At 39.7% G+C, this 26,129-nt stretch overlaps 1 protein-coding gene across 10 annotated transcripts in view; it reads left to right on the top strand.

Moving 5' to 3' along the window:
- The window catches only part of TRPM1 (transient receptor potential cation channel subfamily M member 1), a 128,503-nt gene that overhangs the window by 23,039 nt on the left and 79,335 nt on the right, over window positions 1-26,129 (top strand). For 5 of the 10 annotated variants that reach the window (XM_072043535.1, XM_072043529.1, XM_072043530.1 and 2 more), the window contains exon 2: window positions 21,572-21,680. In XM_072043535.1, coding sequence (XP_071899636.1) covers window positions 21,572-21,680 — 109 coding nt within the window. Of the gene's footprint in view, window positions 1-10,272; window positions 10,392-12,552; window positions 12,659-20,674; window positions 20,791-21,571; window positions 21,681-26,129 lie in introns of all 10 variants that reach the window. The other 5 variants (XM_072043536.1, XM_072043531.1, XM_072043532.1 and 2 more) reach the window with 4 other exon arrangements.

Below are 26,129 nucleotides of genomic sequence, written 5' to 3'. Positions count from 1 at the left end.
ACAGTCCTGCTTCCCCCAAGTTACTTACACATTGTATCTGTTGTTCATAAAGGGTTTGGAGGAGAGAGGGGTGTCCACTTTTGATGCTTTCAATTTTCTCTCCTACAGTTTTATCTGAAAAGCAGCAGGTTGTTTCTACTGCATAGGATGGCTGCCCTACTCCAGCACCCTGGAGCACGATTGCGTGCACTCTGCCACCCAACTGCTCTTGGCACTAGTGATATCTCTCTGATCAGCAACTGCCCAAGTAGTGACGTGCATTGAAAACAAGGCCAGTTGGTTTGTTGCCTATGCCAGCAAAGCCAAGTGAGCATGAATCACTGAATTTGAGTGAGTTGGGAGTGTCTTTGAGACATTCATTTTAGAGCTTTCTTGGGTATTAGGGGATTTTCTTGCTTTTCAGAACAAATGCTGTGTACATCTCTATGCCCTTTGCCACCATATTCCAGCTCCTTTAATATGTAACAAATCTGCCAGTGGCAGAGAGAGTTTACCTTGGGGGTGTCTGAGGTGAAGGGAGCAAAAGTAATCTCTTAAGTGCAGGAACACCCTCAGCACTTTAAACCACAGTGTTAGAACAGGAGTCTCAAGTGTGCATTTGTAATGCTTTTGCCCTTTGCTCTGTGGAGGGGTGAATTGCTCTACGAATACGTTATGAACCTCCTGAGACTGTGGCACCATGTTATTCCTCAAAAGTGCCTGCTAGTAAATTCCCACTGCATTACAACATGGACTTCTGTCACAACATGTTAAAAAGTCATAGACAGATGGTATCCCATGACAGGATTTGTTCCAATAAACAAATGTCTCTAGAGCCGTACCAAATACAACAACAACAAAAAAGCACAGTCCTGAGACTTGACGTAAAGATCAATGTTGCTTGGAAGTGGTAAGAGAGTTGTGTGCGTAATACGTCCTTAAAAAAAAAAAAAGAGAGAGACAAAATGAGGAAGTCATGAAAGGGCAGCCTTGTTTGTGTATACGTGTTCTGGAGCATCATCTTTTCTTGTCTTTAACAAATTGAACACAGCAAAACCAAATAAAATCTAGTGCTACATATCCACAGACCTGTATTTTGCTGGGCAGTATCGGTCACTGTACTGAGACCTGTCATCTCAGGAGGAATTCCCTGATGAAGTTTGTTCTGAGGCATGGAGAATTTGGGTCTGGAGTTTGTGGTCTGTCTGTTGGAAAACTGAAATACAAACTTGTAGTTCTGAGTGTGGAAAGATCTTAGCTGCTTAGTTCAGCCTTAGGTGGCAATAGGAACACCTTTGCTGAAGGACTGTTAGTTCTGCCAGCTCTTTGCATACCCACGTTCTGCCTCTGTGTGTAGCAGAACGACAGCGTCTTTTACTTAGGCTCCCCGGAAATCGTACTGTGGGAGGCTACTAAAAAAGGCACGTTTTCCCTTGCCTTTTGCTAAGCATTTACAGCACATTCTTTTTTAGGGCTTAGCCCAGCTGTCTGTTGGTGCCACACTGTAAGAGAGATCTGGGGTACTTCTGCTTCTGGCTGCCAGGCAGGAAGTTTGGCCTCTCGGGCTAGACTGCTGGCTTGATGGCGACAAAGCCTCTTGTGAAGACTGACCTGGTAGTGGTGGCAACTGTGTGGATCATCACTCAGATACAGACTTGCTTTGCAACGTGATGTGAATTGGAAGGAAGCCTCCTGCCATCACAACAAAACGCTGGATAGAAGTGCTCAGAGAACTAGCAGTGCGAACAGTAAAACAGGTTGTGACTACTCAGAGGAGATCTGGTTTTTTCAAAATCTGCTTTCAAACATGTAAGCTCTCACTTTTTGTTCTTGAGGTCATTTTGTATTCTTTGATTTTGGACTACTTAATTTGTTATTATTTTGCATACTATGAAGAATACTTAAATGTCACCTAGACAAGTTTCACACATCATATAGCAGACAATCTAAACACATCAGCACTCAAAGCTTTTTGTGTTGTGCTGGTCCTTGCTTAAGCACGTGGCCCCACTGAACTTGGATTTCACACAAATTCATTGGTGTTGATCAGATGTTAAATACATTTTTCACTCCAAATCTTTACTCTTCATTTTATGTTGCATTTGAGGGCCTGCAAAATTTCTTCAGAGTCATGCCAAAAAATACCTAATGGAAAAATCAACACAAAGAGAAAATAATAGTTGAGAGAAAATGTAACTTCTGAGGGTGAAAGGGGCTAAATGTCTTTTTCGCTTTTAATCCTGGCCTGGGGATAATTTAAGATCTGCCTTAGACTGCTTTTTCAAACACGCTTATTACCACTGAAGAAGGGGATATGTTTTAACACTCTGTGGCAGCATTTAGCCCATTTTGCATGGGCAAAACAAGTATGCCAGATAGTAAAATTTTGTCATACGCTTGTTCTTTGATAGAACTAATTAGACAAGTTTGGAAAGCCTGGCTTCAAACTGTGGGTGTTTTTTGTTTTTACTACAGCAGGGATGGTAATTGGGTTGGGACACCCTGTGAACAAGTGATTTGCAACCATATAATCTTACCTTGAGAAGTGTGCTATGTCATCTTGTGGGCTGTTTAATTTTCACTTTGCTGCTGTAATTAAATGAACTGGATGTTACATGCTTTAAATATTGGTGAAAAACAGAGTAATAGAATGTTATCAACTATGCTAGCTTAAAAAAAAGTAAAGAAAATAATAGACATGCCTGGCATTCATCAGCGTATTGAACAACACAGCTATAAGACATGCTGGTAATAGGTAGAGATGTGACTGTTGTTAAAGCTTGGTGAAATACCTGTTCTTAATTTAGGTCAAACTGTAATCTGTATTCTTTCACTTTTGTTAATGTAAATCAGGACTATTTTTTCTTAAACTGAGGCCTTACATTCTTGCAGGGGTCAGCTCCAAAGCAACTAAAAAAACTACTGCTGTATTCAGTAAGTAATGAACAGCTAATCAGGTAATGAGAAAGTAGGGAATCAGGCTTGCGAGTTATAACAGAAAGGATTTCCCAGGCGTGAGTTTTATAGTTTAAGGCTCCTGTGAACTTAATAGATAGCTTGCCGAATGTCACATTTAAGAAAAGTTTTGTTTAGACCATTAAGAAAAATAAATGATGAAAGCGAGTATGTACGCTGCAAAATATCTGCCCACATACACTTCAGATTGCCTGGCAGATGTGCTCAGTTTTCAGTTCTTGAAGATGTGATAATTTAGTTCACTCTGTCCACTTGCATGTTCAAAACTCTGTGGAAAACAAATAATCCTTGAAAAATACCTTACAGGAAATTATGGTATATGCTATTGACTAATTTAAAAGGCAAATTATGATGGAGAAGTAAAATGATTTTACCAGTCTTCAACAGTGAGGTTGAAAGTGAGCATGTTTTAGACATGTGACCATTTTTAATACTTGCCCCATTGCTGACTTTTTTTTTTAAAGGTCTGAGTGGAAACGTGGTCAAACAGAACCTGGTTGAATTTTATGGACACAAGGGTCACATCACTCCACTTTCTCTTTTTCAATGAAACCAGTTGCTTTTCTCCATGCTGTGTGGCGGAAACTAGCAGGCTGCCACAACAACTGAGGTCAGAACTATTAAATATTAACTTTCCATGTAATAGCGTAGGCTTGTTTGTGCTTGGGAATGTAGGCTGGGGAACCGTTCTTTGAAAGTGACTCAGGCAGTGTTCTGTTGGCGCTAGGAAGCCTTAGGTGCAGGGAATCCTGTATTCTCCTAGGCTGACTGGAGTTTAGCCTGCAGAAAAGAGTTCACACTGATTTCTGTATTCAGAGGGGAAGAGCAGAAGTGGTCCAAATTTTAAGAGTTTTTTCTTCCTCATATTTCCCAACAGTATAGTAATTTAACAACAGTTACGTAGAGGATAGATTATTTTTAACCTAGATTACTAAATCGGTGAGACCTAATGCAACATTACTGTTTGTCTACAGCGGATTCCCCTGGCTAATTTTGGCTAACCTTAACAGTGAGGCAGTGTCTGAAAACAGGCTAAATAGGGTAAGAGGATGGGACAGGCCCAGTAGCTGCCTTAGTGGGCGACCGTATCGTGAGTTTGTGTAGTGTTATGCAGCAGTGAGGCCATGATATATAAATCCATAGAAAACGGCCTTCGTTAGTGTCTGTGCTCAAGGAATTGATTGATTTAGAGTTTTTTTGATGGCAGTCATGTGGAGCCCAGTGCTCTGAAACTTGCTCAGTGCTACAAGAAATAGGAAGCTCTTCTGACGTGGAAAATAGGGATTTTCTTCTAGAACATGAAGAGTCCTTGAACTGCTCATAGAAAAGCAGCATTTTGCATTTATAAGTTAAAAATTAAACCTGACTGTTGGCCTAATTGCTCTCAGTGAGTCCAACAGAAAGTTCAGTTAGTGACTGATGACTCACTCCAGGTAGTGACAAGGCAAATGGGCAGAACTCTGTGTGGCCAGCCCTTGTTAACAGGATGCCATTTGCCATCTTCGGAAAGTTGCTGTAGTAGGGCGTTGTCCTGTGGCATTGTGGGGCATTCAGTAACATAGTTTTTGACAGAGCCTGCAAGAAGTAGCTGTTCATTATGTACAATTTGGCTCCATATTGTAATCTGCTGTATCCATCTGGCATGTGGGAGTTGCATTGTAGCCTCCGAGTTTTAACAGTAATTTGTAAAATGGCCTGTGCAGCCTTTAAGGCTGTGATCAGGATGAGATTCTGTACTCACCACATCAAAAGGCCTCTGTATCTCATGGCTCCCAATGGAGTTGGTGCAATCCTCTTCTCATCCCCGCAGAGGATGAATGTCACACGAGTGGATCTTTTCAATGCTGTTTAAGCTCCTAGAAATTCAGATAATGTTTACTGAGATTTTCAGAGTTGCAAATCTCACCTGCAGCAAAGCAAATGGGAATTAGGTATACAGTGACATTTTCTAAAGTATTGGCTTGCATCTTAAGGCATCTGTTGAAAAAATAGTTTAATAAATCCAGCTCCAAGCCTTTATACTCGTCTTGGAAGTTCGACATTGACTGTTATTTTGTGTTTTATTGTATAGTTGCCCTCAGTAAGTGACATGCATAACTCGTTTATTTGTTATTAGTAAATACACATGGCATTCTGGTGAAGAGATGTTTGTCCCCTTTGCAGGCTTTCCTCATCAGTGGTATTCAGATTAGGTTTTCTGAAAAACTACCATGGAAGAAAGCTCCCCTCTCCGTTCTGCTCCTTCTCTTCAGTCCTTTGAAAGGGTACTGCATTGCTTATGAAAGGGAAGTGCTTTAGGTAACAACTGCAATCAACAGTATGATAGATGATGAATATTAACAGTTGTGTTTCAGAGCACACGCCAAATTCTAATTATTTGAAAGGGAAACGAGAGCTTTGCCAGGTCTCATGCCTGTCCCACTGCTGACCGCTAACGATTTGTTAAGGTATCTTTGGTATGATTTTTGAGAAGCTTTTGATGAAGCCTGGGTATGAACTAAACCTCAGGATGATCTTGTACAGCAGTAACCTCCTGGTCCCAGCATGGACCTTCAGATGTCTCTTGCTCCTGAGTGAAATAGCTTCTGTTTCAGCTGAGGCACCAGGGCTAAAGAGTGTGGATTTGGGTGTCACTGTGTTTATGTACCAAGATTGCTGAGAAGCCAAGCCGGAATGCAGCTATAAGCCTATAAGCAGCATGGCATGGGAAAATAAAACACAAAGTTTGTGTGTGCGTGAGGGGAATGCACCCAGTGTTCCGTGCATTCCAGGAGAGGCCTCAGTAAAGACTGGAATTTTAATTCTCATCTGACAACATTCCACAAAGACAACTTGCATTCCCTTCCAGCCTCCCCCTCCCAAGAGATTCCTTTCAAAAATTATTTTGGCTTATTATTATTATTCTCCCTTGGCTATCAAATAACTGTTGGAGTGCCAACAGTCAGAAGAGAGTAGGTGCTTTTTGTTTAGTTCCTAGTTTGGATTCCTTGGGATTCATTGGTATTATCTATTTTTCCCTCTTATAGACATTATTACCGATGTGACTTCTTACGTGTTATTCTAAATCAAGATCGGAAACATCACCAGGTACGTTGATATCTCTGCAGGGACACTTTAAGTTTCCCTCTACTACACCCATGATCCCTTCAAACACACCCCTGTTTGTACAGTACAAGGCCGTTAGAAAGGCAGGAAAGAGGAGAGGCAGTGAGTCACGTTAACTTCTGAACAGCACAGTGAAAATACAAACCCCACCTATTCCAGTAGGAGCACCAATCTTGATCTGCACAACACCTGCTGTACAGTATTTCAGTGTTCTTTTCAGATTTTTAGTTCTTAATATAAATATGGAAAGTAGGCCACTGTTACAGGAATTTGAATGAAGAAAATGTTGCTTCTGGACCTGGGATCAGGAGAGCCAGACTTGGCACACAGTAATCCATTCATTTCTGGGTTACGAGCTCTATACAAAGAGGTGCAGAAGTCTGTTTCCTTTGTGTGGGCCTGCCAGCGTTGGTAACGTCCCATTTAAGCTACAGCTGATGGTTGTGTAGCTAAAATCATAAAACAGACTAGCTGCTTCAAACGAGGCTGCTTTTATCTCTCTCATTCTAATATTAGTAATTCCAGTAACAGTCACAGTAGAACTTTTTATTACAATAGCTACAGTTTGGCACTGTTGAACAAAGGTGTCAGCTTGGGAATCCAACTGCCAGTTATTTTCTTTCTTTCTCGGTTATAAGAATCAACCTGCCTTTTAACTGATAGTCATGTTCTTTAGAATGTCAGTTTTGGTCATTCAGTGATGTAGCTGTAAGAAGCAGAGCACAAGACTCACAGCCTAGCAAGGGGGAGGACGACTTGGCTGACTTTCCTATTTTAATGATTCTAAACAGCTTCAGCATCTAGGAAGTTGTACAGTATGTGTACGGTACCTCACATCCGACATAGGTCAGCAGCGTTGTGCCCTGTGGCCCTGTTCCTGGCACGCCTCTTAGACACAAACTGTCACTAAGGTCCTGGGAAACCGCCAGCGTATTGCTTCCATGCTGACTTCAGGCTTCTCAGGTCCCTCTACCTTGGGTAAATGGCCTGAGGTATGGGTGAGAATCTTTTCTCATAACTTTAATTAGTTCCTAGCATAGATTAAACCATCCCGAAATGTCAGAATAGATGCTCTGTGGAGATCTGAAGGCTAAATAATGTGTGGGAGTCAAAACTATTTTTTCCTCTCTGCTTTATTCTCTTACTGTTGAGCTCAGTCATGAACTGTCGACTAGAGGGAACGAGAATAAGCACTGCCTCGTACATCCTATATGACTTACCTACATGGCAGAACTGTGCTCAGGATGGAAGGTAAAAGTGTCCTGCAGCAGTGCCATACAGGGTGGTTGGGAAGGATCCTCCCGGGAGGAAATGGAGCAAACAAAGCCTTTGCTGTGTTTCACTGGTTCTTGAATCACCCATTTGAGATGGTATAGCTGCCTCACTGCAGTAGGGGCCACGCTGTCAATATTCAAATCCAGTGTCAATTGACTCTTAAAGTTTTTTGAAAAATGCCACATTCGTTGCCCAGCTCTCCTGAAAGTCTTCAAGACATATCAGAACCCTCACCTCACCCCGTTTCCAGCAAAAAATTGTCAACACGAGTTGAGAGTTCCTGAGATGAGCTTTCCTTTGAACCACGGCCCCTCTGTGCCATGTTGACAACATAAGAGGATAGGCATGTGGAATCTGTCCCTTAGGAAGACCCTTTCCAGAAGGACTGCATGTAGTTTCCTCTGTCCGATTGTTCCTTAGACCCTCGTAGAAAACATGATGGCTGCGTGCCAGCGTGTCTGCCAGACTGGGCTGTAACAGGGCCACAGTGGAGGTGTTAGGAGCACTACGTGCTCTGACTGCCTTCAGCTTGGAACACCGAGAACCAGCACAGACAGCAGAAGGGTCTATTTACAGCAGATAGGAGCCAAACTGTTCCTGCATGTGAGGAATGCGGTGACTTCAAAATTTGTCTTCCCTGCACAAGCTTAAGAACAAAAACACGGAGAAACACAGCTGGTATGTGGGTAGCTGAGTAAAAGGTAGACCTGGGTTTCAGACAGAAGGTCTTGTGGTTATGCCACTAAGGTTTGCTCTAGAGATGTACTTGGCTTCGGAATCGCCTGTTTCCTTCTCAGTCTGCGTCCAAATGAAATGAGGTACCTGCTTTCCCTTCTGGTAAGGAGGAACAGCTGAGGGGGGGGGGGGTTGGTGGTGTAGGTTGGGGACTGGAACATTCTGAATGCCTTCCTGGGAATTAACAGATGCGCTGGGAGAAGTGTGAGGACCTGGGGATCTTTAACCTATTGAATTACGTTTTTCTTCAGCATCCCCAGCAGTGCCTGGACATTGTCTGAATCTTTGAACACTAACTGAAACCAAAAAATGAGCTTATTTATTTATTTATTTATTTTAAGTTGAGCTAGTTAAAAACAGAGCCTAAGTCAAAATCTTGAAATCCCTAACTTAGTTCTATTTCAACATTATGTAATGCCCATTTTGGATACTCCTTACGTTAGCAGTGAAGCAATCAGCTCTTATAGTAGCTATAAATATCCTTATGTATTTTCCAGAATATAATGTAATAACATTAATAATTTTAAGAGTTTCTTACTACCAGCTGTAAGTCTAATTTTCTAACAAGATACTGCTAATGGTATTTTTCTGGCTTCAACAGTTTTCTTTGTCTCAGGGCCCCCTTTAGGGGGACAGTGGGTTCCTAGCCAGAATTTTTGTTTTGGTCCTGTAAAACGAAGTTTTGTTGGAACGGCGGCTTGTTCTCCATAGCATTTACATGCCTTCTTCATTTATTATAGTCTAGATTTTGCTACATCAATTCCTGTTATGTTGCTGACAGCCTAACAGCATACAGCTCAAGCAGATGAGTATCCAAAAGCTATGTCTCAGCTGATCCAAAAGCTATGTCTCAGCTGATCAGAACTACATTATTCTTGTTTCAGTTGGTGGAAGAAGCACTGCACTAACTGATAAAATTTTGATTGTACTAAAAGCACAATTTCTAAAACATTTTATGTGAAAATTATTCTTAACAAAATCTCCAGAAGATTTCACTTACTTGTTTCAGTGAAAAATAAACTTCTGTGTCAGGATCAGTCACTATCTGTGTGCAATCATAAGAATTCCGGAGGCAAGTCATGTATAGTCAGTTGACCATGCAGTCAGTGCATATTCTTGCTCTGGGTCTTCCAGCCTTTGTTTAGTATAGTTGCACTTTGGTAGCTGCTGTCTAGGAGTATGGCTGAATAGGTCAAAAAGGGCAGTAAGATCCAACAGTGTGAAGAGCAGGGCTATAGTCAGCTCTGCATAGGGAGATGGAAATACATCTGTGTGGATTGCATTATCTGTATGAACCTATTACACATTCTCAACCCTACTTGAGTTAGGTAGAGGGAAGTAATATTTTTGAATGCTTGCATCTCCAGTCTGTAGAGACTCACTGCAAAAGTTCAGTGATCCAGCAGGATTTTATATTTTTTTAAACTGTATGATCTTTAATAACAGCTCTGTGGAAGACCAGTGTAGATGATACTACCGTTGCTTTGGAACATAGTGTGCTGGGAGCCAGCGTTCTAAGAAAGTGATTAATGTAGCTGTGGATACAGCCAGGGAACAAGAGCTTGCAGAAAACATGCTGCTGCTTCTTCAGTGATAGAAGCTTTGTCTCATTCCTCAGTAGGCAGATCAGGATTCCTTGCAAGTTCAGTTTGTTAATCTTCTTCTCCTCTTATAATTTTAATGTTGTCTTTGAGTCTTGTTCTGGGGTGCCAACAAGATGTGCTTTGACTTTGAAGGTCTGTTACTTTTTAAGTTGCTGTCAGATTGGTCTAGATGAAATGCATTAATTTGTTTTTCCTTTCAGTTGAAGATAGATCCATGTTTTTGCAGTTTGACATCTGGGACTGGTAACTGCTTAAGCAGGGAATTTGTGACCCTGGTAAACTGTGAATTTAGTCAGGAAAAGAAAAAATGCCTGAAGTACTGAGCCACCTTGCATTTTTCTAGTCTGCCACTGTCTTCCATGCTTCTGTGAGAAAGGAATAGGCTAAATACTGAGATACACTCAGTGATCTAAAGTGGGAGTGTTGAGAAGAAACTGCTTTTTATCTTGCTTTGGGAAGAACAAATGGTGGGGGGATATTGGATTTGCACAAGATAAGCTATTACCAGGTAGTTTCTCAGTAAAGTTAAGTAAATAGTGTGGTCTAGTCTAATGACTCGTTAAAATGCTGTTTCTTTCCCATGTCCATGCCAAACAAGTGTCTTGCTAGCTCCATCTGCTGGACCCTGATGAAGTGAACAGTGCAGTGAAGCTTGGCTGGATGCACAGGGAAGAAATGTGCTGAAAATTGAAGCACTCCGTGCATCTTATGAAGACGGTGAGGAACCAGCTGGGGACAGCCATCTCCAGAATGTGTAAATGTAAAAACTAATTAAAAATTTGTTTCTGGTTGCTTTCATTATTACTTCCGTAGATACTTTAGGGCAGAGAGAACAACCAAAACCACATAAATTTAGAACAGTATACAAATCTGTATTATGTTGGCTTTTACTTTGGCATATTCTACTGCACAAGAAAAGGGACTGAAGATAGTTTATCTGAGTCTGATAAATACAAAGTTGATGAATTATACATAAAACTCGTAAGTGGTTTCCCAGATATGGAAACAAAAGGATTGCTTCATAAGTAGCAGACCAGAGAGTAATTTCAGACTTAAAGTATGTTTTCTGTACATTTCAGACAACAGCTCAGTGGCTACTGACAGTGTCACACCTGATAGACTTCAAGGACTTTCCTACAACTGTGTTGCCACCTTTGTGAAAATTCATCTGTCCATTAACTTGATATTTTCTTTTGCCTTTTTGTAAGGCAAAGGCTTACTTATGAGGCTGCTTCTTATCTGGCACTCTATCCTGCACAGATTTCTTTAAGTAATCACATATCTACAGTTCGGAATATGATTTTTTTGGCTCATGTGCTCAGTATGTTTAATAAAGTCCTTGTTTTTAACCAAATCCTTGAGAGACATTGTTAGGGAAAAAAAGAAGCAAAAAAGGGGAACTGTAGTTCATAGTAATGGTGGTACTTTCCACAGAAAAGGGCCTTTACTGCTGTTATGACACAGAGGTCTCCATATCTGAGAGCTCTTCAGTATGCTAAAACACCAGAAGGAGGAACTGAAAAGGCATGGGAAGAGTGACTAAGATGAGAACAGTTTTTTTTTTTTTTTCCTTTATTTCTTTTGCTATGGTTTAGAATTAGAATCTTTTGCCAAGATTCTTGCTTGGAATAATTGGAAGAAAACTTTTTTTAAAATGTCATCATGACATTTTAATCAACATCATCCAAGTTTTTCTATGACATGAGTGTATTCTTTAATGGAACCATAAGGAATTCAAGTATTGGAGAATATCTCAAGGTTAACATCAGTACACAGAATTGCTGCACAATCTAGTAGTTATAACTTTCAAAAGTAAATAGTTGAATGCTGTGGACTAACTGAAGGTGGTTAATTGTGAGTTACAGGTTTTGCTGTAGGGTTTGTGAGTTACAGGTTTTGCATCATCTTCTAATTTTCTGGAAGACGTTGAAACACCAGACGTACTGAAATTAAGAAGTGTTTCCTACATGGAATTCTTTGTCTGCAGTCTGTGATGCAATTCTGTCCATTTGCAGTATATTAATTATTATTTTCATTTTCTAATCAGATATTAGCCAAAAGTACCAGAGAGGGACCAAGGTCTTATTAAATACAAAAGACAATCTACCTGAACTGTATACCAGAAAATGGAATTAGAATCTGATCAGTCTACTGTGACAGGATGAGGGCAAAAGACCAGAGAACTGTTAAGTCCTGTTCTACCTGGCAGCATTATCATCCCCTATTAGCTTAATACCCTAACAGGCTATTAGAATTTGATCTTAAGCAGGAGTGTAAAGCCCTGTAAACAGGCAGTTCAAGAAATCATTTATAGGATCTCAAAGTTGAAGTAGTGAAGTCTGTCATGGACTGAAAAGCTTTATATGTGCCTGTTCTCCAGAACTGGCTTCATGGAGAACCCAAGTCACACTGTGATCTTGTGACTTCTAGAAGGCATCCTATGAATTCATCCAGATGAGAAACTATTATGTGAGATGTGTAGCACAGGCCACCAAGGAGAAAAGGCAGATAGGCAGCCAGCTGCAACTCCTGCAATGAAATGGGGCAGTTCAAGTGAGCGCATATTAGTCAACCTTACCTGATGCCAAATGCCTCGATATAGTTTGTTTAAATAACATGCTTCAGTATGGTACAGGTACATCTAAACAAAAAATGCCTCATTCAGATGTTTGTGAAAATTTGTGTAAAATACCTAATTACCCTTGCAGAAACACAAACAACTTGTGACAGAGAAATCAGAGAAATCCATTAAACTCAATGTCTGTGTTCACCTGTGCCTTGGAAAATGTGTTACTGAGTAATGACATTTGCAGCTGTGTCATCAGAATTTGTTGTGATTACAGCTATGTTGCTAGTTATTTGTTTCTTTTTAAACTAGCAAGGAACATCAAACAAAATGTCTCCAACCAGTACCATTGTTCTTGTTCCTGCTGCAGATGGAAGTCACAGGTGTTAACCCCTCTAAGGATTTGTTCTATTGTTTGGTAAGTAGCCTGGTTCTAAGTTAAACGGTTAGAAAAGATTTATTGGCTTACACCCAAAATCTAAAAACAAGCGTAAGCACTCTCCCTTTTCTGACACGGCTTGACCTTCTTCTCTTTTTATAATTGCTACCATATGGGGCATGGTGTCAGCCTGCTCCAATCTGCTGCTGTTGATTCTTCAAATGACAGGTTGTGACACATGAATGGGAAGGGAATATGACGTTATTGCATGGTAGCTGGTATTAGAAAAGTAAAGCACTACTATCTGTTTGTTAATTTAGTCTTAAAAAGCTACATACATGCGTAATCATTTAATCTTTTTACTCAAATCTAGACTTTCAGAAACCCTTTGCCATATCACTTTCATGATTACCTGTGACACAGCACTGTCACCTTGGGCAACCAGTAAGTCTCTAATAAGAATAAAGCCACTAGTAGTCCATAGCAGCAAGCAGGCTTAGTAGAGGGAATTAGGAATTAGCTTTTTCTAATACCCTGAGTAGACGTTTGCACATCCTCCAGCAGAGCTAAAAGAACCTCTGCATGCTAAGGTCTATGGAGAACACTTTGATTTTAAACTAAACATTATGTTGCTATGTCTGACTAACGTCCCAAGGATATGGTGTTTTCAGGACATCTGACAAGGTAGGTGCTTCTCATTTTAAGCAAAACTGTAAGATAAAATGAGCAGATTGTATGCAACTAAGAAAACAACTGTGGTATTCTTTTTTTACCATTGTTTCACTGCCCATTTGCTTGTGTCAAAGGTCTTCTGCAAAGCAGGATGCTAAAATAACTCATTTTATGGCTCTGCGTTTAAGTGAGATGAAAACTGCTTTTTTTTTTTTTCCAAATGGTATAGTGCTAGCTGCAATTCTTCAGTCTTCTGAAACTTGAACTTGAATTCATCTTAAGTAGTTTAAATCTGAGCTTTTAATGCAATAGCATCTTACGTACCAGGAATTTGTTAACTAAATAAAGACTTTCTTTCTTAAATTTTTTGTCAGAAGAGAGGGATTATTTTTCATGGCTTCAAAATGAATAATGAAAGTAAATTTTTAGCCATCTGAAATGTGCTCGAGGAAAGAGTACAGACGTACATATGTATTTTTTGATATGTACTTGCTAAATGCTACACAAAGTTCAGGTTTCTTTAGTACCAGCAGTATTGTAGACTAGACATTGCTTGTAAGCAGGACAGTGAAAGAAAGAGATGATGAATAAAAAATGACATTTTATAAGCAGAATGCAGGGCAAAGATTTGAAACGAACTAACAGGTGTTCCTTTTGTTGCACTGTTGTGATGATATCTTCGGTCTTCCTTGACCTGAACAAAAGGGATAGATTTCTGTATGTTTCGCAGTTCATCTCACTTTACCAACCACAATGGGAAACTATAGTCAAATAATTTTGGAAAGGAGAAGAACTCTGCAGTTCTCTAGTGTGTTTGCTTTAGGAACTGGGAATTAAGAGACACTCTTGTGCCAGTTTGCGCTTGAAAGTGTCCCAGCAGAGCAGATCTGGGCGGTCATACAAATTTGCTGAAGGCAATATAGATCACCACCTTGCTGCCCATCTCCAAAACTCTCAAACTATTAAGTTCTAAAAGTTTCATCTAAAAATTGTTACTTTTCTAGTACCTCACAGTAGGTATGGATTTAAACACCACTCAGCTGCTTAAAATGTTGTATTGCAAAATAGCTTTCATTAAAAATGCGAACTTCCTCTATTCTGGCAATTCAGAAACAAAGAATGCTAGCGATGATCCTACTAACTCATCCCTGGAAGTTCTAAGGAGAATTACCCCTCCCTAAATAAACAAGAAAGGTCAGCCATACCTTTGTAAGGTATGGTGTGTTAGCTGTACTGTTCTGAGGAGCAGATTGTCATGCTGTTTTTAAGATGAATACATCAAATTACATTAAAAGATGAAAATTACATTAAAGATGAAAAAATCAAATTACATCAATGCAGTAGTTTTCCTTATTGATTAGGTGACTGCTGAAATGGAGCTTGGCAGCAGGCTTCACCACCAGCCAGGCCTTGAGTGGCTCTGAGACAAGAAACTGCCTACACCTTGCTGTTTCTGCTATAGAGGTGAGAGCTTGGAAGTTTTGGATAACTCACAAAACACAGCAGTCAGGAAGTGAATATGGCTCCACCAGCTGCCTGCTTATCAGCGTGCATAGAAACCAAACACCTCAGTGGCAGTGATAAAACCTTAGTCTACCGTGGGTACATCTGTTTCAGTTGTGAGGACTCTTGCTGAGTATTAATGCAGCCACGTATGTCATAACTCAGACAGCTCAGACAGCTCAGACATCCTCTCTGTGGCCCTAGCTGCCCGTTTCAGGGGTGTTTAAGGGAAATACTTCAAATTGTCTTTCTACTTGAAACTTCATGTTGATTTTGTGGCAGAAATGTTGCTTGTTTTACAGTTTTCTGCTAATAACACAAGTTTTAAGGTTATCAAGATGTGCAGTCATCCTTTCCTCAGACAGCACAAGTTTGGAAATTAAAATTCAAAAGTAAGTTGTGGGCAAACATAGTTCCTGTGAGAATCCATTTAACATGGATATTTGGGATAAAACATGAGTTAAGCAAAGGAAGAAAGAGTCACTTATCTTCAGGATGAGTATCTGAAAATGAAGTCAGTCAGGGATGTAATCATTAGAAGTACTTGCGTATGTACACGTTCAAAGCTACAAATGGCTGCTTTCAGTCTTGTTCCCATTTCAGTCTGGTAGTCAGGCTTCCATCACAGCTAGTTTAAAACCCTCTACATCAAGTTAAGACCACATTTTAATTGCAAAAATGCTGATGGTTAAGGTTCCTGTATCACTGAGTTTCCGTTTGGGATTTTTTTTTTCAGTTACAACTAGATAATTCTTGGTGTTCGGTTTCCTGAATCTTATTAGGGAAACTTAACTCTTGTTCATGGATGCAAAAATACGTTTACTGCTGTAAATGTTTTCTCCTTTTATTATGAGTATTTTTTAGTAGAATCTTGTAGGAAGTCAGATGACAATGTACACTTACTTTCTAAATTGATTTAGTTTTAAAAAGAATTCAACATGTGGTGTTCCCGATTTAATAATTTTTGACATCTGAGAAAGCTCAGCCACGGCCCCTGTTGAGCTAGGTACTATACATACACAGTACAAAGATGATCTCTGTAAGTGCATGCAAAGAGCTAACTGGAGTCAGTTGACTGGATCTGCATCACAGGTTCGCAACCATGTCATATTTGCATTATTTTGTCCTTTTGTCCATGTTAGTTCTCATTTAAAATGTCTGTGTGCTCAGAATTCCTTAGCTGTAATGAATTGCTATAACAACAGTTTCTAATTTAACAGTGGGCCCAATCCTCCCAATCCTGGAAAAGCCTGGTTCAGACCAACTTCATTAAAGGTGGAATTCAGCCTAATGCTGAGGACTGGCATAATGCCAGTCTATGCTTAACTCTTCTCTAAGTCCTAAAGTATGCACTGCTTTTGTTTCTGAATGATGGTAAATTTTACTTGGGAAATTCCACCCTTGTAAGGTATGTAGGATTGGGCCCAGAAGGTTGTTGATACTTGCTAAGGAAAAAAAAAAATAAAGCAACATGTTCTGTTGCACAGCACAAAACACACTGCTTCTTGGTGAACTACGACTCTCTGGTATTCATTTTCTTCATCTTATGTCAAATTTATCTTGGACTTCATTATTTATGAATTTTCTCTCAAGATACCTTCTAGCCATAGAACATGGAAGACTTTCTTTTGTTGCGCTTCTGTTGCCCTGTAGCATGTTAAGATGAAGTTCCTTGAGGAGAGGTAGGAAAAGTTTTTTTTGAGTAGACTGGAAAGCAGGAATTTATTGACCGGATATGTGTATGTATACAAACACCGACCGGCTGTGTTTGCTTTCTCACTTTATCTCTGAGTCAGGAGCTCTTTAACAATTGGATGTTAAAGTAGACAAGCTGTGTAGGGTAAGCAGGCAGCAGTAGGGTGGCGGTGCTGCCACAAAGGCAGTTGGTTACTCTCCCATGCAGGGACCCAGTCTGGTGCTTCTGTGGTAGTGACTGTCCAGAGGTTTGCACAATCTTGTTTTGCTCCCACTTAAAGTATTATCTTCAGTGAAACAGTATCTCTGACGTCAGATCAGCATCTTGGTTAGTGTGTTTTCACAGGCACAGCTCTGCTAGCCATATTACGTGGAGGCATTGGGCTGTGATCATTCCTACAAGAAGGAAACCACAGGCATGTGAGGAAATACTGCCCCCTCCCCCCCCCCCACAAAAAAAAAAAAAAAAAAAAGGATTTACTTTCTGTCTTAATTCCCCGTGCCCACTTTCAGTCGGATGTTGATGTTTTGATGAGAATTCAAAATAAAGATCCTGGAAAATATTTTAATTAACAGAGGTGAAGGAGAAAAGGAAGTATTCAAAAGGATGGTAAGCAGCCTGGACTGAGATGATAAATGGACAGCTCCCAAAGATATGTAAAGACTTCTGGAGAAGTGGTGTGGTACATGCACTGAAAAAGGCATTCCTGTGAGGAAGAGGTACCTGATTCCCCAGATGCACAAAAGCCATTACTCTTACTGACTGGGAACGAAGTAGTTTGATGACACCAAGCAGGGAACAAATGCCCATTTTGTGGTGTGGTGCTCTGGGGATCTCAGTGCGAAGGGACTAATGGCAGGAGAGGAGTGGGCTAGTACATCTGCAGTTACATGTATGCAGAGCCACCAGCTGCTGTATTCATGGGCAGAGAAGCACAGTGGGTATACTGTTCCTTCTCAGAGCTACCCCAGTTCAGAGCTTCCTGTTGCTTGCAGGCTGAATGGAATATTTCTCTGCTGGCCAAAGGGAAGATGTTCCACTGCCTGCAAGACAGCTTTGTGCTGACAGACAGAATCGCTTGCTTCGCTCAGAAAGTTTGACTGCCCAAATGTGAATTCATAGAGTCTGTAAGAGCCTTCAATATAACGGTGCTCTGCTGACTTGGATATGCTTTTTCGGTGAATGCACACAGTGTAGTTTAGCAACTGTGTAAAGAGATCTTGCTCTCTGAAGCCACTTTAAGGTCAGTTCAGTGGTGCAGCAGTAAGTGCACTAATTGTTGATGTAGGCTCAGTCTGGATGGTCTATTCCAACAGATACGCTTTTTGCACTCATGAGTTTTTCCCAGCTTAGCAAGTAAACATACAGTCTTAGCTGACTGGAAAAAGATTAGTTTACTTCAGTGGGCTTAATCTATGACATAGACTAATCCTGATGTGATCCTATTACTGCAAGGTCAGGTTGGATTTTGTTAGTTTTTGATTTTCCAGGTTTGCTCATTTGACTCTAGCACATGTCTTTTGGAGCAGTTTTTGTCTTTGTCTGTCTCTGAGGCTTTGTAGTCAGGAGAAAAAGAGATGACTAACTCGTGATCCCAACCACGAAAATGTTAGGAGATTGACAGTGAAAGGGGAAGATAAAAAAGAGAAGTCCCCTCTCCATTATGTATCCCCTTACAAACGTAACATTGAAATTCAGGAAGTAGCAATGAAAATCCACCATCTTCTGTCAGATTTCTGGAGATACCTGTGGCGTGAGTTGTTCAGATGGAATATATTACTGTGAGAAGTGTTCCTAGTAGAAACAGAGAACATGAACCTGAAGGAGCTGGTAGAGGTGGGAACTCTGTAATTGCTGCTGGCCAGAGAGACAGGCCGTGGATTTGTCACACCTAACTTGCATTTGTCTCTCACCGTAAGAGGGCATAGCAGGCTGGTGGCTGCTAGGTCCAGATGTTACTGGTAGTGGTTGGTTGCTGTCCAGAAGTTTTTTGTTTCCAGTGATTAGCCTGGCACCTCTCGCTGTGGAGAAGGAACGGGATCTAATGTCCTAAGCAGAAGATGAAAGGGATGAGGTGCCTGTGAGAATGCCTGATCCTGTCTTCCTCCAGTGTTTGCATTACACTGACTCCTGTTGCCTGTTCCAGGAAATCGGGAAAAACCTTACGGATTTTGCCCCATTATTCTGCACAGGTTGGCAGCAAAGAGCACAGCCACATTTATTATTTCACACTTGGCAGACAGATGAGAGCAATGGATTTTTTCTTGCGTAGCTTTGTGCAGTCTCTCTATTAGATTCCACTACTTTGAAGCACGTTTCTTTTCCTAACAAATTCCTGTCAGCAGAAGGTAAAACACCACAGTCAGAAAATGCCCAGAGTAAAGCTGCAACTTGGGAGCTTTGAGGCCAGTGTCACAGGCCTCAGTGGGTTAAGCAATGAGAATAAATGAGGATCAGCAATAAATGAGAGGTGCTAAGCTCTGCCAGACAAGACTGTGTAGGAGATGCTGATTCACTGCTCACTGACGTGTGAGAGATTACAGAGCTGTGCTACCTAACTGTATCAGCTGTAAATTTAGCAGCAGTAGAGACCTTTAAGTGCTAGAGTTAGAACGCAGAGGTAGGATAGATTCTGTTGTATTTGTATTCATCTTCTGTTGTTGTTCTTACTTCTGGTGCTAGATGAATTCTGAAATGAAACGTTTGGTTTGTATAGACTACTGCTGACCCTCTTAAGTGAGCACCCTTGACAATTCAACTGAGGTTCCCCACCACCACTTTTTTTTTTCCCTTCAGTAAGTCTCATTAATGTTGGCTAGGTACTTCTGATCAAATTTATCACCATTTTAAAACTCATTACTGTGAAGAACTATGGACTTGTCAATATAGTTGAGAATGTTCTTGTGAAAGTGTAGGGACTGTTTGCTCAAGCATTTTGCGTACACGAATCATACTTTCATCTATCCAAGATCTCCAAATAATTTTACAGGTATCACTGAGTTAAGAGCTTTTGCATAGATTTATATGATTGCTTCTTTTATTCAGATGGAGAAACTGGGGCATCAGTCCCGTAGAAGACTGGGGCCAGGGCCAGGAAGAGAGGAACTGAGAATCAGATAACTTCTAAAGCTATTCTGTATTTTATATTTGCTTCTATTGTGCAGCTAAGCTCTATTTCATGTTCTTATTATTTTTATATCAAACTGTTTTGCATATTCAGATTTCAGGTCTTCTCTAGATTAGTTTCCATTGTTATTTAGTCCAAATATATTTTATGTATTCCGTTTATTTTTCTCATTTGAAAAGCAATTTTCACAATCACAGCCAACCTCATTATGTATACCAGTACATTATGGTTTCCAATTAAATTCCTTTTCTTAATGGTGTTACATCAAATAAAGATGGAAGTTTCAGAAGACCTGTGACTTTTTTCCCATGATAATGTAACATATAATTAATTAAGTATTAGACATTTTAATGCTTCCCAAAGGGAGGACACACAAAATACCAGAAAATGCTATGCTTTCTGTTCAAGAAAACATACTCTGCAGAATACCCACCAGATGGAGCTGATGATAACTTTAAAAAAAAAAAAAAAAAAAAAAAAAAGTGTTGCTTGCCAGTGAAACCCAAGCGTTGCCAGTGATGGAGCTCTGAGAAATATTTACCATTAAAGGTACCAAATGGATGTGGCACTTTTAAATAGTTGTTTGGCATTCCACAGTGAATGCCAAGTGCAAATGAGAGAACATTAGCATCTAATGAAAGTCTGTCCTTTCCTCTTTGTAGAACTGATGGCATTGCTTCCTTCATTGCAGGAATGATGGAGCACGTTAGAAAGCCTTGTTTCATCAGGTAGTATGTTGCAGATGAGCAGATTTCCAGCTTGCCTGCTGTGCAGACCCTCCTTGCTTACCTGGGCAAGGAGTGGGCTTTTGTCACCAGCTGTAGGTACCGTTTTGAGGTGGGAAGCAGCAAGCTTCTTCCTGCCTGGCTTACAGGCTTACTTGTTCGGTCCTCGGATCAGTGGAGTTTTGTGGGCTACTACCTAGTGATGCAGGTTCAAGGCTTCAAAGCTTACTTGTATTTAATTTCCTTAGTTTTATGGTTTATTTTCTTCATCTTTCTCCTTCACTATCTTTTTGAGTGCTCCATTATTAGGTAAGAAAAAATCTCTCTTTCAGCCTTTACTTTAGGTGCCGGTGGACAATGAAATGTTGTGGATTTACGTCGCTAGCTTTCTTTGAGACCACAGTATAGCATTGAAGAAGGTGGTGTACTAGATAGAGAAGTATTGTATGTAAGTGCACTTTTTTATTTTTTTATTTTTTCCACAGAAAGAGCTTCCTTATTTGTTGAAACCTCTTTTTGAAAACATTCCTGTTTTTCTCGCAAAAGTTAAACCTTGTAGTTTTACCAGAAATGTTGCTGTTACAGAAACTTTTATGGAATTTATTTTGTGTTCATATTTTTTCCTTATCAGAATATTCACCTATTGCATCATAAATCTGTTTTTTTTTTGGCGGGTAGGTAAGTTGGAACTACATGTTCTTTAAGGTTCCTTCCAACCCAAACCATTCTGTGATTCTATGAGTCAGTGCCCAAGGGTGGCATGACAAAGAGAACTGGTAGGTTTCTGTGGGTTTTACTCCCTAGGCAGATTATGGAAGTGAGGTTACTGAAATATATTTGGTTGTTTAGATGGTCTGTTCTTAGGCTATTTCTAATTTGTGAGCAATAGGGTGGTAATGCAGGTACCATGTTGCAGGCACAGGAAGAGGTTGTCTCTTTACCTTTCCTCCACATGTCCCATGATCTCCTTCATTTCACCTTAAACATGGTTTCTTCTTGCAAGAGGAGGAGGATGGAGTTGATAAATAACTAGGACTCTTGGAATGGGTAATAAGACAATGCTGAAGGAAGAATGCTACAAAGTAGCTCACAGTCTTCCTCTGAGCTTTTGAAGTATGGAAATGACTGAATGGAACTTCTGTGCTATGTATGTCACGTGTCAGTTACATGCTGTCTGAATTTTACTGTGTAAATTGTGACATTTTAAAACCAAATATGTTTTTGCCTAGGTTATTACAGCATTGCTATGAGGAGATGTAGTTCACAGAAAAAGACGTTGACTTTTCTTCACCCAGCAGATAACAGCCCCCAGGAACCTACAGTGTGCTCATTCTCATGGTAAGTAACCAGTACTGAACAATAATGCTCTGTCTGTGCTTCATTTCAGGGATAGAAACAAAAGCATCAAGAGTAGTAATCAAGTGCGTAACAGATAAGAACTATAAATGAAATAAAATAATTAGGTATCTCAGTATATAACTAGAGCGGGAACTGTCAAAGGGAATCAAAGACAATGTGCTCCCACTATGGCTTATGTTGTGCACAGAAAGTTTTAGAGTTCTGTAAAAAAAACTATAAAAACAAATTAAAAACCATGTATAGTTCTCTATATGCTCCTCATTGTTTGAGTTGGAGTTACTCTGATCTAAGAAAGATGTCAAGCTCTGTTTTGCGAAATAATGATTGTTTTTGTTGTTTTAAAAAAGAAATGCACTTTGCCTAGAAAAAATATCATACTTCCAAGCAAAAACGTCAGAATTTCATGAATTGTTGAAATTTCTTCAGAACTTGAAAATGTAGAACCTTTGTATTTTGTCCCTTGTCTATGGAAATGTACGTCTGTGGAATTTTTTGTTTGGCTTCTTTGATTTTTAGTTTCCACCTGCCCCTGAACTCTGCAAACTCACCCCTCATTTAGGTCTTGCTCAGCTTAATAGTAAGACAAAAAATTATATCCCTGAATATAGTGGGGAAAAACACCTTTATATTCTGCACCTGATGTTATCAACTGTCCAAAGACGATTTTTGTTTAAAAAGAAAAAGATTTTCGAACTGAGCAACACCAGTTGCTCTATGATAAAAGCACTTGTTCAAGATTATTTTTTTTTTTTGATCTCCTAGCATCTCTCTCACATTTGGACTTCAAAATATTTCTATTTAGTTTGGTATTAATTTGTTGTACCCTACTATGGAGTGTTACTGCTGCCTGTTCTGCATTTATGTTGGACAATGCTGCATTTACGATCATTAGATTCTGCAATTCTCAAAAGAAGAAGTAATAAATTTTTTAAGCAAATTCTTTAGTTTTTAATGAAGAGAGAGAGGAAAGGTATAAAAAGTCTTAGGAGAAGAAAATGTGTTTTTTCTAAAAGCAGTGGATTTTATGATGGACCGTGATATTGTAGTGGGATATGTTTTTTCTTTTGGCTGATAATGAGACCTAGAAGTTGTTCCACAGCTTTCCCTTCATGACATGAAAGTAATGTACTACTTCTTTGGTCTGTGTGGTTCCCACCCAGCCAGTGCATCTGAATGTGTAGGGGGGGTGGGGGAAAGTAGTGCAATGTGGTCTCAGTAGTAGTCCACTGAGAAGCCTGTGTAACTAAGCAATAATGGTTTTTCAAATTTTAAACATTTTGTTACTGTTTGAAGTATGCAAGGCTCCAGAACAAGGTGTGTTTATTACTTACAGTTTTGTTTTCATGTTTGTCCTTCAAAAGTGAATCTGCAGGGGCAAAGATGTCTGATTTGGAAAGCAAAGTGCTTCATTAGTAGCCAAGAAACTTCTTGCTTCATTCCTTTAGCTTGGCTATAAAGTATTTTCCACTTTCATTCTGCTCAGCTCTTCCCAAATGGGCTCTCTGTCATCTGCTTTGGAGTCCATTGTGCAAAACGCTGAGAAGCTAGTCTGATTTCTGGGCAGCTTTTTTATGTACTACAATGAGGGAGGTGAGGGAGGGGAACACACAAACAACAACAGATTGGAAGAGGCTGAATTTTTAGAAGTCAAAAATATTTTAAATGACTGAATTGTCTCTCTGAAGCCAGACAACTTGCAGGGAATATATAAATGGATTAACAGAATTAAGTCATCTTGAAGAGTAATTTTGACGTTTCCATTTGTTTTCAGATTGGGAGAGTAGCAGGTTTATCTTCCTTGTAACAGAATAACAGGTGGGCTTCTGAGACCCTGAAAGGCTTCAAAATAATAATAGGTAGCTTGCAGCACCACAGTGTGATTTCAGACAATCCTGGCATGTGCTCATGTCCTTATGCAGGAAAACTCCTGTTGAAGTAGAAAATGGATTTGCTTGTAGGGACACGTCTGGAGGTTTTGGTAGAAAAACACAACTAATTATGACTATCCTGGAGTAAACACTTTTGGAACAGCATTTATGCAGCAATGAGCATAATACCGGCAGCTCTTGTTCTTTGCCCAATTACTGAAAATCCTTAAATGGAATGTAGGTTTTGGTTTTGTTTTTTAGTTCAAGATGACTGTTTGAATTTTCTTATTGTATCAGTCATGTCAAAGGATACCAGTACCTTTTCTTTTTTATTTTCAGAGAATACTCTTAAGATTTCACATGCCAAAAAAAAAAGTAGGTGTCCTTTTAGGTTTTGTTTTAAAACCCATTGTCTGTGGAAGAAGCTTACGTTTACTTTAATACTCGTATTAAATACAAAATCAAGGCCTAATTCTATTAGTCCTTTTACATTTAAGTCTTGATACAGATATAATCTGTATCAATCTATCTTACCCCAGTCTGTTTATGTAAATAACATTCATCGGATTATGCACTACTGCTTTCCGTATTAAGAGTTGGACTACCAAAGTCAGTGGAAACATTTCAGCTGGTATGGTAGACTGTGGGTCAAAGCCTTACATCTATCACATTTCTTTAAACCGTCTCTCTGATGTGATGTCATAGATGAACTCTGACTGGGAACGTTTTAGTCCCTTACAGATTTTCTGTAGGCTGAGACAATTGCAGCTCTCTTTAACCAAACCATTCACATTTTTAAAAACACGTGGTGATAGGAAATTTGATGGATGGATCTTGATCCATGAGTACACAGATTAAATTTCCATGGTGCAGTTATCTGTAGGATATGTAGGTACATATGTCTTAACACAGAGTGTTACTTTTGTGTACTTGGAGTGGATGCATACTGCTCTTTCCAGGGAGCAGGCTGCCAAGGACCTTGAAGGTGAAGGGTCTTGCAAATTGTGAGTGTCTGCACTCAGTTTTTTCTCTTGTGAGAACATACGATTTAGGATTTTTCATAATCTTTTTGCCATTTTTTTTCAAAAGACAGATTGATGGTGATAGACAAATGCGTGCTTTCCTGTCATGGATTGTTCAGATACAGAGCCAGTTCAAGGGTCTTTCACTTCCCCACTGTGCCAGATTCTCATTCGTTGCCAGCCACATCCTGTTGCAGGAGATTAACACTCTTTCCTCCCTCAGTGCTAATTTAAACCAGATCATTACACAGATCTGATTTAGACTACGCAAACCATTAAATCAGATCAACTGATGAAGTGGAAAACTCCAAGGAGAAATGGGAACCTTTGGTAACAGTGTTTAGCAGGATCCCTAATGTGCGACTGCCTTCCTTAGCTGTTTTGGAAAATCAATTAAACTTGTGCTTCTAAAATACGGGAGTTGATGAAAATGCCAGCATGGTGCGTGTTTCTCTTTCCTTAGTATAGTGGGATCAGCCCCCAAAGAGTACATAAACACAGCAGGGACAAGAACATCAGCAGAACTTAGTTGCCTGATTTTTCTGCTGGGGCTAGTATTCAGCAGCTTGCATTGCACTGATTGTTGGTAGGCTTTCAGCAGGCTCTTGGGAGGTCTCCTGGGTACTGATAACATGTGAAAATCCAATGTGATCCTTAAAATAAACCACAAACAGTATACAGGGAGCTCAGACAAGTCTTAGAATCACAGATCCAATACAGCCAAATGAATGAATGAATTCTCTATTTTCATTCTACATTGTATCTGGAAGAACAGGATCATATTCTGATTTTCTGCTTCCTGAAAAGTGTGTGAGAAAATGGAAGAACATTAAGAAACCAAGTAGAAGGGTTACAAATTATTTTGACACTGATGATGTCTACTTATAGCAAAAAATGTCCAGTGAATTTTAACTTCCAGCACTTAGGGACTTCTTAAAATGGAATGCAATTATGCTAAGCTCATGAAAATAAGACAGAATGAGGAGAGGCTGAGAGATTCAAAAAAAAAAAAAAAAAAAAAAAAACCCACTTCTGAGATTTCTGAGTATAAAAGGATTGTTTGAGAGCTGGTAGCTCCCTGAAATACATTTTAGTAGGATTTGAAGGTAATGTTTGTACACAATCAAGCTGGTCTACCCAGGAACTTGTAGAACTCAGTCTGAAATGAATTGCTCCAACAACTTCAAATCCTGCTTTTCCAAGTGAGGAAGACAAAACAGAGCACTGTCCTTATGCTACAGCAGTGGGGTCATGTTCCTGTGTGTGACAAGATGTTGCCTATCCCAGGACAGATCTTTTTGCTACTTGTAAAGAAATACTATTTTGTTTTTTGCGTGTGTGTTCCATGACACCATTCATGATGGAATTGTTGAAACTACAATGCAAAATAAAAATGTTTTCCCTACCATGACTTCAAGCATGAGCTATTACCTGAATGTCTTTCAGTTTTGTTTATAATTATCGAGTAAGATGCTAGATCCAAGAGGGGCATATTGTCAGCTCATGAAACCTGTCAGATTTGATAGAACTTAAGGTGA

This window comes from Anas platyrhynchos, chromosome 11 (genome assembly GCF_047663525.1).
Source record: "Anas platyrhynchos isolate ZD024472 breed Pekin duck chromosome 11, IASCAAS_PekinDuck_T2T, whole genome shotgun sequence".
NCBI classification, from domain to species: Eukaryota; Metazoa; Chordata; class Aves; order Anseriformes; family Anatidae; genus Anas; species Anas platyrhynchos.
The sequence above is the reverse complement of the archived record's forward strand: the minus strand, read 5'-3'. Positions and strand labels throughout refer to the sequence as shown.